This window comes from Aulonocara sp. 'chitande type north' Nkhata Bay, linkage group LG3, assembly GCF_057382095.1.
Source record: "Aulonocara sp. 'chitande type north' Nkhata Bay isolate Kocher_YH1m ecotype deep benthic linkage group LG3, A_spYH_male_GT1.1, whole genome shotgun sequence".
Classification (NCBI taxonomy): domain Eukaryota; kingdom Metazoa; phylum Chordata; class Actinopteri; order Cichliformes; family Cichlidae; genus Aulonocara; species Aulonocara sp. 'chitande type north' Nkhata Bay.
In genome coordinates, this window is record NC_141346.1 from 36702242 (window position 1) to 36717296 (window position 15055).

At 41.6% G+C, this 15055-nt stretch overlaps 1 protein-coding gene and 1 long non-coding RNA gene across 2 annotated transcripts in view; one reads left to right on the top strand and one right to left on the bottom strand.

Annotated features, from left to right (window-relative positions):
• LOC147335428 (Fc receptor-like protein 5) overlaps positions 1–15055 on the bottom strand; it is a 45466-nt gene that overhangs the window by 10281 nt on the left and 20130 nt on the right. The window contains exon 10 of the mRNA XM_086286068.1: positions 609–627. Within this exon, the coding sequence (XP_086142194.1) occupies positions 609–627 (19 nt within the window). The remainder of the gene's footprint in view (positions 1–608; positions 628–15055) is intronic.
• Positions 10197–13985, top strand: LOC147335429 (uncharacterized). Its single transcript, XR_015126743.1, has 5 exons — positions 10197–10488; positions 10952–11029; positions 11878–11914; positions 12541–12636; positions 13408–13985. It is a non-coding gene; the product is annotated as an uncharacterized LOC147335429 (long non-coding RNA).

The window sequence follows — 15055 nt, forward strand, 5'->3', positions numbered from 1 at the left end:
TGCCACATACATTACCCTTAGTACAGCTGTGAAGTGATTTGCAATTTGGGAAAAGAGGTGCGAGGCAGAGTCTCACATCTTTGATATACAGGTGATCTGAGGCTACTTGTGTATTGGCTGCTTCAAATTTTAAACTCTTCAATCAATCCTGTTCAGATCATATTACAGGACTCCTGGGTTGTTTATAAATATCGGTATGGAGAGTAATTTGCCTTAAGTGTTAAGTGTTGCAAATGTGTACAACATAATCCAGAAGGGTAAAGTAATATCTACAGATGTGTACAATAAGTGTGTAACTTTCAAAGACTCGAGAGCGCCTGGATGACTCACACACAAATACAAAGCAATCTGACCACCAGTGTTGGTCAAGTTACTTGAAAAAGTAATCAGTAACTAATTACTGATTACTTCCCCCAAAAAGTAATTCCGTTACTTTACTGATTACTTATTTTCAAAAGTAATTAATTACTTAGTTACTTAGTTACTTTTTAAAAACACTATTTACAACCTGAATAGGTGATAAAGCGATAGCTCTTTCAGCCCAATTCTACTTTTTCTGCATAATCCATCATACAAAATGTAATCAAATGGAAAAGTCTTTTTAAAACTTGTTTTATTAATTTTAATCTTTTAACTTTATGCATCAAGCAAAAATTAAATTATATGCAACATTCTCTAACTGGAAGAAATTTGTTTAACATATAAACCAATTTTCTGCACATTCCAGCACATAAAATAAAATATTTTCTTGGTGTTTACACTCAGTCTTTCAAATAAATGCAAGTGAAACACAGCAGAAAATAAATAAAATCAAAGACTCAGCGGTCCTGTTGCTCTGTTTTCACCTGTATAGCAGGCAGATGTTTGCCCTGGTGCAGGTGTGCCGCAGCGGTCAGTGGAAGGATACGCGAGTTTCTCTGTGAGTTTCCCATTACGTCATAGCGCACTCGTGCTCGCTCGGAATTAAGGGGTTTTTTCGCTGTAAAAAGAAGTTTTCTTCCCACGCAGTGAACAGCGGACGCTAATGTTTTTGTCACTTTTTACGGAATCAAACTCAAAGTTCAGTACTTCCACGCTTTAAACGCTGCACGCTCATACTCTCTCTGCACTCCATTTATTATCCATTGTTGATCTGCACACAGCTGTTGCCACGAACGTCGCACTCACTTACTTCATTTTCATGAGACACTGGCAAAAGAAATCACGGTTTTAGTAACGCAGTAATGCAGCGTGCTTACGGGAAAGTAACAGTAATCTAATTACCTTTTTTGCAATAGTAATCCCTTACTTTACTTATTACTTGAAAAAAGTAAATCGGATTGCAGTAACGCGTTACTGCCCATCTTTGCTGACCACACATAAATCTATTTTACAAATGAGTAAATCCAAAAGTGAATAAATACTGATCAATTATGTACGATTTATTAAGTTCAACATCATGAATCCAATAATTTTACTTTTTAAAAAAACCTTTAACACACGTGGACAAATCGCTTGATACCCACATGGAGATTTGAAACTAACTTCATGCTGCCGGCTTTGCACAGATCTGCAAATGTAAAATGAATTCATGTCCTGGTGTAAAACTGCGACATCTTGGCTTCCAGTGTTTCCCTGTGTTTCTTTTTTCTAAATAAACGAAACTACATGTAACCACTTTTACGAGAAAACATATATTTATTATCTACAGACACCACACAATAGCCTGCCATATCCTGACATGTTTAGGATTATTCATTAGGATAACATTAATCTTAGCCTGGTTTCATTAGAGAATGGTAAGATAACCATCAAAGTGTTATTCCATTACACCTGGATGATTTCTATATTCAAAATAAACAGAGATTAGTTTGCATATACTCACTGCAGAGGATGATCCACAGTGAAGTGCAACCAATGTGTCCTCCATCTGCTGACTGGCTGGCTTTTCCAAGCAAAAAAAAAGATCAACACCTCACTTACAAAAACCATATAAAAAGCCTAATACGAAAACATTTATAGGCTACTGTTGAGTGTCTGTAATTGGTAAATCTGTGTTTTCTAGTAAAAGGGGTTACGAATTGTTCCGTTTATTTAGAAAAAGAAACGCAGGGATACACTGGAAGCCTAGATATCCCAATTTTACACTGGGGCTTGAACGCATTTTACATTTGTAGATCTGTGCGAAGCTGGCAGCTCAAACCCCATCTGTACAAAACCCCGCAAGGGACATTGGAGGAAAAAAAAATGAAAATGAACTTTTGCAGGATCGCGCAAAATAGGGCGCATCCATTGAAGGGTGCATTTGAAGGCCGATTATGTCACAGCCAGGCGACGAAGGCTCTTCATTCGAGTCTGCTCCAAATGTGTCCTTCGTGGCCCAACCTATCCCAGAATTCACAGCCAATTCCAGTTTCCAACAATGGTGGTAGCTACTTAGCTTTAATATTACTTTTACTGGGTCACAAAATAAACTTTTAAGATATTTTCAGGCAAGAATGTAGCTGTGTAAACTTCAAATATCTGCTCAGTTTATCAAGACATAACATATATTTATATTTGCAAAAGTGCTCTGATATTTTAGAATTAGAATTAGAATTAGAATTCAACTTTATTGTCATTGCACATGCACAGGGCAACGAAATGCAGTTTGCATCCATCCAGAAGTGCTTTAGTGATATAGATATATTACAATATATATTAGCAATAATATAGATATGTGAGTATATTACATAAATGGGTCTATTATGGTATGTTATAATGTACACGGTATGAAGTATGTTGTGAATATTCTATAACTATAAGTATGTACAGGCTGTAGTGAGTACAAGCTATGTACAGGATATGAACAGGATATAAATATGAAAAACTATACAGAATATGAAATAAATAACTTTACAGAAATCTGAGATATACAGCTATACAGAAATGGGAACTATGCAAGTTGTAAACAGTTGTAGGGTTAAAAATTATCGTATGTACAGAATGATTATTTACACAGAGCTATACAGTAGTGCAGTTAAGATAAGTGAGATATAATTCCTACAGAGGCTATATAAAGTGCTAGTGGTTGTGAGTGGTGGTTCAGTCCATGTTATTATTGTGTGTTTGAGGGTACAGTTGTCCATTGTGGGTGTGTGTGTGTTCAGTCCATGTGTTAACGTGGGTCAGATGTCAGGAGGCGGAGTTCAGGAGTCTGACAGCTGTGGGGAAGAAGCTGTTCCGGTACCTGGTGGTCTTAGTCCGGAGGCTCCTGTAGCGCCTCCCAGAGGGCAGGAGGGTGAAGAGTCCATGTGATGGGTGACTGGGGTCTTTGATGATTTTCCCAGCCCTTTTCAGACACCACTTCCTGTAGATGTCTTTCATGGCAGGAAGTGGTGCTCCGGCGATGCGCTGGGCAGTTTTCACGACCCTCTGCAACGCCTTCCGGTCCGAGGCAGAGCAGTTCCCGTACCAGACTGTTATACAGTTGGTCAGGATGCTCTCGATGGTGCAACGATAGAAGTTCACCAGGATGTCTGAGGACAAGTGGTTCTTCTTCAGAGTCCTCAAGAAGAAGAGGCGCTGGTGAGCCTTCTTGACCAGCTTGGAGCAGTTGGTCGTCCAGGTGAGATCCTCGGAGATGTGGACTCCCAGGAACTTGAAGCTGCTCACACGCTCCACAGCCGTCCCCTTAATGTGGATGGGTGGATGTGGGTCAGCATTCCTCCTGTAGTCCACGATGAGCTCCTTGGTCTTCTCGGTGTTAAGCAGCAGGTTGTTTCTGTCGCACCACTCAGCCAGACGATCCACCTCCTCCCTGTAGGCGGCCTCATCGTTGTCACTGATGAGGCCAATCACCGTGGTGTCATCTGCAAACTTAATGATGGTGTTGGAACCATCAGCAGGTCTGCAGTCGTCAATCAATCAAAGCTTTATTCGTCACATGCAGGTTGCCCTGCAGTGAAATGGGACCCCCCCAGACCTTACACATATAGCACAAACATTACATGGGGATACAGGTCGGAGATTGGTAGAATCAGAGAAAAAACATTGAAATGTACACTACAGTGGGGAAAGTACAAGAGGAAAAAGAGACCCCTACTCATGCTGTGCTTCCATGGTAGGACAGGATGAGAACAGGAAACAAAAAAACTCCTTTGCACAAAAAAGCACATAAATGTCCACAGCACAACATTGTGAAGACATGACAAGCCACAGGGGTGGGTGGGGGGTGAGGAGTAATCCGAAGAAACACAGCAGCCACCCTGCACAGCGCTATCATTCCAGCGCGGCACACAGACCCGCCGTGTTCCCTCGCCGGAAACAAGCATCGAAGGCGTTGGAAAGGGAGGGGGGATGAGTGAGTGCCTATCAGTGTAAGTGTATGTGTGTGCGTGTCCATAGTTCAGCGGAGACAGTGTCCTTCGCTCTATCAGGCTAAGTAAACAGTCTGCCAGCCAACCCAGGTGGCCTTCATGGGACGGGAAGAATAGTCATCACACAGTCGTTATCAGGGAGTTGTTTTGGTGGGCTCCAGCCTTGGGCCTAGCAGCTGGCGCCGTGGTGTCCAAATGTTGAATATTGTTGATTTCTCCTTTGTGAGCAGCTCGAATTTAGCACTCTGACACTGGTCCCTCGATCTCCCGTTGGAGAGCCGCGAGCCTCCCCATGATGGTATCAAACTTCTGTTCCATGGTGTTGTCAGTCTTTTGATTCTGAGACCTCACAACTGCAGTGATCCGTTTTCCAACTGTCGCTCAAGGGTGTCATTTTGAGCAGGCCTTTCTCTGATGTTTCCCCTCATACGCTCAATGGTGTTGTTTTGAGCCTTCACAGCAGCTGTAAGCGTCTCCAAGGTGTTGACCATATTACGTTCGTTGTGAGAGGTCGCGCCTCGTCCCGTCGCTTCGAATCCAGCGGGCAGCCCTGTGGGGGTTTGAACAGCCGGTTCCGCTCTCTTATTTCTCTGATAAACCAGGGCTAAGCCAACGCCGATCAGCATGAACCCTGTTATCATGGTTCCGAATAGGTGGGTGAAGAGGGAGTAGAGGAAAGGGCTCATCTCACAGCCTTGTGGTACACCAGTGTTCATCGTGATTGTAGATGAACAGTGGTTATCCAGCCGGACATGTTGGGGGCGGTTGGTCAGGAAGTCCAGTAACCATTTGCAGATGAGGGAACTGATGCCCAGGTCTGTCAATTTTCAGAGACCTCTGACCGTAAAGTCAAGGCTCACAAGAGCTGGTGAGAATACTGCACTGCCGGCACATCGTGCCTCGACCTCCCGGTCAGCTGAAGGATGCGACCTTGCTGTTACTGTCTCCAATCAGCTCGCTAGCTACTGCATTCTGGGAAGTATGTATCCAGTATGTAGCTAAATCCATTTTCAGTTAGTATGTTTAATTATTTTATTTTAAAATTTATATTTTTTTAAGACCATTGTTGGTTTTAATCTAGTTTAAACCACACCACTCCACTAGATTTAGCTGAGATCTGAGCAAGAGCAAATGTCAACAACTGAGTGAGAGGGGCTGTTATTGTGTGTGTATATGGATAATAGCAAACACTGAAATACATTTCTTGCACGCAGCAATGAATTTTAGATGCTCAAATTAAATTTTTCTTCGCTCAAAATAATTTTCTCCTCAAAATGCAACATTTGCGTTTGCAAATTCTTTTTTATGTGTGCTCAGAATAGAGGCACAAAAATAATGCCATACAAAGCCATAAACCAGATTAGTGGCCTGTTGAATACTTAAAGTCTAGCTTAAAGTCTAGGTTGGCATTATATTTGAAAATAAAGTAATTTTAACTTGTCTTTCTAAAGAATTAAATTAAATCCCACAGTTGAATCATAAGAAACATTTTGGGGTTGCCTATATAAACACTGCCATATGGTTTATCTGGTCCTTTTTCTGATTAGAAACTTTACATATTGGAAGTTGGCTTTTAACAAGCATGTAATGATCCATCTATCCGCTTATCCTTTTCAGGGTCGCGGGGGGCGCTGGAGCCTATCCCAGCTGTCATAGGGCGAGAGGCGGGGTACACCCTGGACAGGTCGCCAGTCTGTCGCAGGGCCAACACACAGGGACAGACAACCATTCACACTCAATTTCACTCGCACATTCACACCTATGGGCAATTTGGATTTTCCAATTAACCTATCCCCACAAGCTGCATGTCTTTGGACGGTGGGAGGAAGCCGGAGTACCCGGAGGGAACCCACGCAAACACGGGGAGAACATGCAAACTCCACACAGAAAGACCCCGGCCTGATGTTGGAATTGAACTCAGGACCTTCTTGCTGTGCGGCAACAGTGCTAACCACCGTGCCACCGTGCTGCCAAGCATGTAATGATTACATTTAAATTAGGTGGGCCTTTTTTTAAGCACATATCTCTTTAGGCCCAAATTGACTGATAATTATCCAGACTGACAAATGGGACATTGAATGTCACCTTTCTGGTGGGGAGGGAGCCTGAGATTGTCTAAATTGGGGTCTATTCTATAGCAAATGCAGAAAATAATGTTTTAGGAAAGTAAATTAGTTGGTGTTCTAAAAAATACGATTGTTTGCTTGCAGGACACCAGGAGAGATGAGTCCTCCGTCACAGATGGTGCGGTCAGTGAAGATGGTCACCTGCAGCTTTAAGGTCATTGCATCTCCAACCCACATTAAGGATAATAAAAAATACTTTAAAAAAAAACATCCGAGATCGGGCACCAAGCCCCAAGTGCGATAGAAGGATCAGTGAATGTGAGAGTAACTGACCTGAAAGACAGGATCATGGCGAAGCTTGAAACCTGGATCCCCCATAGCTGGTTACCAAGACTACGTGAAGTACCCTCAGAAGGTCTACTAAATGATGTGAATGCTACGGACAACCCTACCGCCACGATTACCGAGACTAACAAGCTGATCTACATTACGGCAGCAGTGATCATTGAGATGCTTGGCTACAAGTTGAACAGCCACAAGGAGCAATACCCCCCATGGAGAAGGAGACTAGAGGCTAAGATCAAGTTAGCATGGAGGGAGGTTAGCCAGCTATCAGAGCTGCAGAAAGGTGCGATGAAGAAGGTGCCTAAGAAGTACAGCAAGCTGTCCATACCTGAGGCCTTGGAAACTGCAAAGCAACGACTCACAGCCTTGGCCAGCCGCTTGAAGAGGTACACCAGAGAGATCGAAGGCAGGAGAATAAACCAGTTGTTCTCCACAGAACCAGCTAAGGTGTAGTCTTAGTGGCAGGGGAACAATATGACAACAGCACCACCAAGGCTGGAGACGGAGCAATACTGGAAGAGCATATGGGAGAAGGACGCAACCCACAACAGCAATGCTCAGTGGCTAGTGAATCTGAGGGCAGGCCAAAGCAACATCCCTGAACAGGGTCCAGTAACCATCACAGTGGCAGATATCCAAGAAAGGGTGTCTAGTATGAAGAGTTGGACAGCACCAGGAGCTGACATGGTTCACGCCTACTGGCTGAAGAAGCCTACTGTACTCCATGAGCGCCTGGCAGCACAAATGAACCAGTTGCTAGTTGACGAGAGACGAAGGCCAGACAGTCCTGATCCTCAAGGACCCCCAGAAGGGACCAGTCCCATCCAACTACCGACCAATAACCTGCCTCAGTACCACATGGAAGCTCCTGTCAGGCATCATACTGGCTAAGATGAACAGGCACATGGGTCAATACATGAGTGGGGCACAGAAAGGGATTGGCAAGAATACCAGAGGTGCAAAACTCCAGCTACTGGTAGACAGAGCAGTCGCCCGAGACTACAAGACTAGGCTGACCAACCTGTGCACTGCCTGGATTGATTACAAGAAGGCCTATGACTCGATGCCCCACTCCTGGATCCTGGAATGCCTGGACTTATACAAGATCAATGGGACCCTAAGAGCCTTCATCAGGAACTCAATGGGGATGTGGCGTACAACACTAGAGGCCAACTTCAAGCCCAGAGCACAAGTAACCATCAAGTGCGGGATCTACCAAGGAGATGCTCCTTCCTCAATGCTGTTCTGCATAGGCCTGAAACACTCAGTGAGATCACTGACAAGACTGGCTATGGATACCAACTACAAAATGGAGCAGCTGTCAGCCACCTCCCGTACATGGATGACATTAAGCTGTATGCCAAGAGTGAACAAGACATTGATTCACTGATCCACAGCACCAGGATATACAGCAGTGACATTGGAATGTCGTTCGGACTGGAGAAGTGTAGTTGGATGGTAACAAAGAAAGGGAAGGTAGACAGAACTGAGGGGATATAACTACCAGAATGAAACATTGCAGACATAGAGGACAGCTACAAGTACCTGGGGATTACACAGGCAAATGGGAACCATGAAGAGGCCACTAGGAAAGCTGCAACCTTCAAGTACTTGCAGAGGGTCAGGCAAGTCCTGAGGACTCAGCTGAACGGTAAGAACAAGATCTGGGCGATCAACACCTACGCCCTGCCCATGATCAGGTACCCTGCTGGGGTGATAAGCTGGCCAAAGGAGGAGATAGAAGCCACTGGGCTGTGGATGTCCGGGCCCAGGTCTCCTCCACGCCAACTTCATGCTCTGGGGGCTATATTGTGTTTGTTTGCTATTTTCTTCTTTTAACAGGTGATCCAACGGATTTTCACAGTGTCTTCTTTTACTTTCCCCCCTTCCCCTCTATTTTCTTTCTCCCTTTCTTTCTTTCTCTTTCTCCCTTTCCGTATAATTGTCTGTCCAAATTGTAATAACTTAAAATAAAATAAATAAATAAACAATGACAATATAGATTAATCAAGTGGAACAATGTGGCATTGGCATATTTTGTCCACTTGAAAAAATAAATCCATTGGGCATCTTTCCTGGCCTTCAGACAACAATTCTGATTGCTAAAGTACCGAACGGGACAGGCAAAAAAAAAACTTAAATTAAATTTAAAAAAAAATATTGGGCAGCAGAAACCCGAGGAAGAGGAGGGGCCATCATGGAAGGACAGGCCCCTGCATGATATGTACCACCGGCAGATAGAGGAAGTGGCTGACATCCAGAAGTCCTACCAGCGTCTGGACAAAGCTGGACTGAAAGACAGCACAGAAGCATAAGATCCATAGAGGCTGTGGTCTACCACACCAGGCAAGACCCCAGGTGCAGGCTGTGTAAATATGCCTCTGAGACAATCCAGCAGGCTGTGTAAAGATGCCTCTGAGACAATCCAGCACATAACAGCAGGGTGCAAGATGTTAGCAGGCAGGGTATACATGGAACACCATAACCAAGTGGCCGGCATAGTGTACAGGAACATATGTGCCGAGTACAGCCTGGAAGTCCCGAGGTCAAGATGGGAGTTGCCCCTTAGGGTGGTGGAGAATGACTGTGGTAAGATCCTGTCGGACTTCCAGATACAGACGGACAAAATGGTGGTGGCTAAACAACCGGACATAGTGGTGGTAGACAAACAGAAGAAGACGGCTGTAATGGTAGATGTAGCAGTTCAAAATGACAGCAACATCAGGAAGAAGGAACATAGAAGCTTGAGAAATCCTAAGGGCTCAGAGAAGAGCTCAGGAAGATGTGGAGGGTGAAGGTAACAGTGGTCCCAGTGGTAATCGGAGCACTACATTCTAAAAACTAAAACTCACATTCACTTAAATTTTTTGAGGCAACACTTTTACACTTAAAAATACTGAGTAGATTGGAAACCAGTCAAATCTGTTTAATATACTTGATAAATTGAATAACTAAAGTTTAAACATATTAAGTTGAAATAAACAATTTAAGCTGTTACACAAACATGAAAAAATTTAGTAAATAACACTGACATGCTTGGTCAATGTAACTGAAATATAGATGGTCAGTTAATCCAAAATTTTGTTCCATTTACTTAATATTGTAAACTGAACTTAATCAAAATTCTACTTAATATTAAATATGGTAAATGGCCTGTATTTGTATAGCGCTTTACTTAGTCCCTATGGACCCCAAAGCACTTTACACTACATTCAGTCATCCTGAATGTGTGTGTGAATCATTCAGTCATTCACACACACAGTCACAGACTGGTGACGGCAAGCTACATTGCAACCACAGTTGCCCTGGGGCGCACTGACAGAGGCGAGGCTGCCGGACACTGGCGCTACCGGGCCCTCTGACCACCACCAGTAGGCAAACATGGGGTTAGTATCTTGCCCAAGGATATTTGGCATGCAGCCAGGAGGCAGCCTGTAAACCCCAACAGTCTACCTGACTTATAAAGTTTGTGGATATAACAATTAAAATTCCTCACAAAGTTGAAACAACTTAAAACTTTTCTGTTCGGTTAACGATTCAAACAGTTATAATTGTACATGGCTTAGAAGTTAAGAGTAAATACTGCTTTCTTAATTATGATTTTTGAGTAAATGTTTTTTTCCGAGCTCCGCATGTGGACGTCATGACGTCTTCTCTCTAACCTGAACGACGTTGACAGAAAATTCTGTTCAATATGGCTGCCCTTCTCGAGCGACTGGAGAACACATTTGGAGAAACTTGTAAGTAAAACGGAACCTTCGTTATGTTTATTTTTTCCGTAAAAAAGCAAGTATATTAATATGTTGCAGCCAATAACTTGTTTTCGAATGCGCTGTTGTGTTAAAAAGCACAGACCCAGGTGGTGAATTGTTGTTCGCTGTTGTTCGCGCTCTTTTTCAAACATAGATTATGTCGTCAGTTTTACAGTTTTAACCGATTAAAACACAGTTTTACTAAGAATCACACATAAAGAAAGGGTCTTAGTGATATTTTAACGACCCCTTGCCAACGCAAGAAAGTTGGCGTTTTTACAACAGCACCCTCATTGTTCGGCAGGATTTTTTTTTTCCCTTCTCATTAGCATCGTTCAAAAGTGACTTAGCTAGCAGTGGTAACTTCTATCTAAAACAATTGAAATATAGCAAGGTGTTGTATATTTAGTGTGCTGATAAGGTTTTCAATATTTTTATTTTTTCTTCCAAGGCTGAAGACCAAAGACAAAAAGACAGAAGAAAAAAAATTCAGACTGCAATTAATTTCAGGTGGAGACAGTAAACACAGGTGAGTTGAAAGATCTATTGAAGAGACCTTTCTTCATGGCCATTAAAACATTTTTAGGTTAAAAGACCCGTGTCATGAATCGCTGTGCGGCAGGCAGGAGTTGGACCCAAAATGCAGGACTCAGACTCAGGGGATGAACTCAAAATCACAGCTTTAATTGCTGCTCACAGAAAACGAGCATACAAAACTAAACTGGGAAAATATAAACTCACAGCTTGCAGAGAGGCACACGAGGAAACACACAGCTTGAGGGACGACACAGCACTAACTCAGAGAAACACAGGGTTTAAATACAATGGGAAGTAACGAGGGGAATGAGACACAGGAGAGCACAGCTGGGAGAAATCAGAACTGACGAGACAAGGGAGCAAAGTAGGATACACTCACATGAGACACAGACCTTCAAAGTAAAACAGGAATTAGCACAGACGCAAACTAGACTAGGGGAGACAGAGCAACTAAGAAACACAGAGGGCAGCTACCAAATACTCAGAACTAAACAGAATACAAGAACACCAAACTAAGACACTACACTAAAGAATACGCTGGGACAACAAAGAGAACTAAGAACATAATACAAAAAACTCAGAGGCACAAGAAACTCAAAACACTGGGTCACTGACCCAGGACCGTGACAACCTGTTTCTTTTTTTTTTTTAAATCATGCCCTGGCTTTGTCACACTGAATCATGTTGAAAAGATCTATTTTCATGGCTCCCCCATTACCATTTCCTTGTACTTCTTTCTACCAGTCTATTTTATTTTGTGACATTAACATCTTAAATGTACCCCTAATTATTAATAGCTGTGTTAGTATTTATAATGCTTTTTTTTTTTATCATGTGCAGATCTACCAAGGGTCAGTGGCACAGTTCACCTTTTGTGGTAAGTTATAACACTTCATATGTGGTCACATAAGTAAGTTGTTTCATCAGTTGTTCAGTTCTTATAAAATGTTGTATAATTGTACCAAATCACTGAGGATACATCCACTGTGTAAATCACAATCAACAATTTTACTGTGATATTCGCTCGTGTTTAGAGAATCTCCATTATCTTTGTTACTGAGTTTCCATTTTTATAGGGCCAAATTTGTATTAAAAATTAATATTTTCATATGATATGAAATGACTCAATCATTTCTAATTTTTAGAAGAAACCATTCATTAAGTCCCTTAAGGTGAAGATTTCATATATTGATAATGATAAAATTAACACAAATTAAAAGTTTCACTGATAAACACACAATTTTTACTTGCTTTGAACCCCATGTTCTATATAGATTACAGCTCTGATCTGGAGAACACTATTTTAAAATACTGTGTAGGGTTTTTGTCAAATGATTAAGAAACAGACTCTCTGTCACAAGAGACAGAAAGGTTGTATCTTAAAAGAAAAGTCTCCAAAATTTAGTAGAGTCTGATGTCATGCAGTTTCATAAACATGTATTCTCCCCAAAGAATGACACCTGAAAACTTTGCGTTAAATGAACTTTTCTTTTCCCTTTTTAGGAGGCGCCTGATATCAATGTGAAACGCACTGCAGTACTTCGTGCCCTTCCTGTATACCTGCGGGAGGAGGACCCAGAATTCTTTTAGACATGTAATGTAAGTGTATTTTTGCATTACTTAAATTCTGCCAGTAAGATAAAATTCTATGGATTTTTTTAAATATAATTTAATACCCTAGCAGCTACCAAATTGTACAAACAAAATACCCTCTCTTTAGAAAACCCTCACACAAACACACACACAGGTCAGGAGCAGGGCACAGGCGTATCACAGCACTATGGCTATGCTGCAGGTGGCCCAAAAACCAGGCTGAAGTCAAGATTTAGTTTCTTTTTGAGATAAAGTCATGAAATAAAAAATTACTTTTTTTTTTTAGAAAAATAACAAAAATACAAATTATGTAATGCAAGAAGCTAACACGTTAATGTACATTTTTCAAAAAAAGTAGAGTACCCTAACTCGTTACAAAGTAACCCACTACACTGCTGAATGTTTTGCTAGATTACAGGTCATGCTTGTCACATTCTCTCAAACCAACCTTACTTATTTAATTGGGGCGATCGTGGCTCAAGAGTTGGGAGTTCGCCTTGTAATCAGAAGGTTGCCGGTTTGAGCCCTGGCTCCGACAGTCTCGGTCGTTGTGTCCCTGGGCAAGACACTTCACCTGTTGCCTACTGGTGGTGGTCAGAGGGGCCGCTGGTGCCAGTGTCCGGCAGCCTCGCCTCTGTCAGTGCGCCCCAGGGTGGCTGTGGCTACAATGTAGCTGCCATCACCAGTGTGTGAATGGGTGTGAATGTCTGGATGACTGAATGTGTAAAGCGCTATACAAATACAGGCCATTTACCATTGATACTGTGTCTATTGCAGGCGGACGCATTGGATGAGTCGACCCTCATTGACACTTCAGTTGCCCTTCTCACAGTGGTTACCGACGGCGCTTCCCAGTCCAGTCCATTTTACTTCCTCAAGCATGGCTGTTGTGGTGAAAGGCGGCTAGGTGATGCGTGATATTCCCAGATTTGCAGATGCATTTTCTTTATTGTTTGGCTTGATCTATGCTCTGCATTTAGACTACCCCAGGAAGCTGGTTCACACATTTGCCTTTGTCCAAAATATCTTCATGGGGCTTGATGACGGCAAACCCCTGAAACCCCTGCCTACATGCTCTTAAGGAATATAAGGCAATGTTTGTTAGGACACGCACTCTGTTACTGAGCACTTTGTTTGAAGCACTTTAAGCACTTTAAGTTTACTACAGGCTTTGGGTGGATTTAACTCCATCAGTTTACCTAATTTTCCTATACTTGACTGCCTTATCTGGTTATTTGGAAGCTGATCGTCTTTGTACCCATTTTAAAAAATTGTTTTTCATTTCTATTTAAAAAAAAAGTGATTAGTATTTGACTTTTTGTTTTGCATTTTTGTGTATTTTGAGAAAGATGCAATTAGGACTGATGTCGTCCTTTGTGATTTTATAAAAAGATAAAAAGATTTCTACACAGAATTTATAATGCTCACTTTATGGTGCCGATGTCCATGTTAGTTGTTTTATAAAAACATTTGTGATGTTTTTAAATTTTCATGAAAAAATGTTAAATAAACAAAATGTAAAGTAACTGAATTTCCGTACTTTTTTTTTTGTTAGTAGTCTACACTCAAACATTGAAACATAAATATCTTTTAATTAATAATCAGATAATTTGAGTTTAGGTTGTAATATAATTGCATTGTGTTGCATCAAAATAATAAACTACAAGAAACACAAAAATATTGAAATTAAAGTATACAGTCTTTGAGTAAAGCTCAATTAATAAAATATAAAATATAATTTTAAATTTTTAGGTTAACAATAAATACAAATTTTGAGTACCCCATACTTAGAAGATATAAGTTTTTGTACTTAAATCTTTTGAGGTAATCAGTTTCCACAAAAGTTTTAAGTTCAGTCAACTTGTTCGGGTTTACAGTGTAGGCAGTAGGCAACCAGTAGGCGACTGAGACTGTCGGTGCCGGGGCTCGAACCGGCAACCTTTTGATTACAAGATGAACTGCCAACTCTTCAGCCACGATCACCTCCTAACATTCGAATATGAATTTTATTGTATTTCACTGTCTAAGTCTAAAAAAAACAAACAAACTAATATGTAGTCGTGTGTTTCATAATACATGAAAAATGTAAAAATGTAAAACATTGTTAAACATGTTAAACATTGCTCCTTACCATGCATGGAGGGCGACATGGAGACATGACCTATTGCAAGTTCCCGTTCTTATCATTTAGCGAGACACTTAGTTCTGCTTTTCTGCATACCTCATACACACAGTTTAAGTTCATTGAAAGGTTGTATGTCTATGTATAGTATGGTTGGAAACACGCACATGCACCTACACACACACACACACACAGAATACAGACACTGATGTTGTTCAGATATGCCTGCTTAAGAATGTATTTGTAATTGCATATTCATGAATGATTGCTTGCTGACAATAAAAAGGGCTGTAGTGAAGGAAT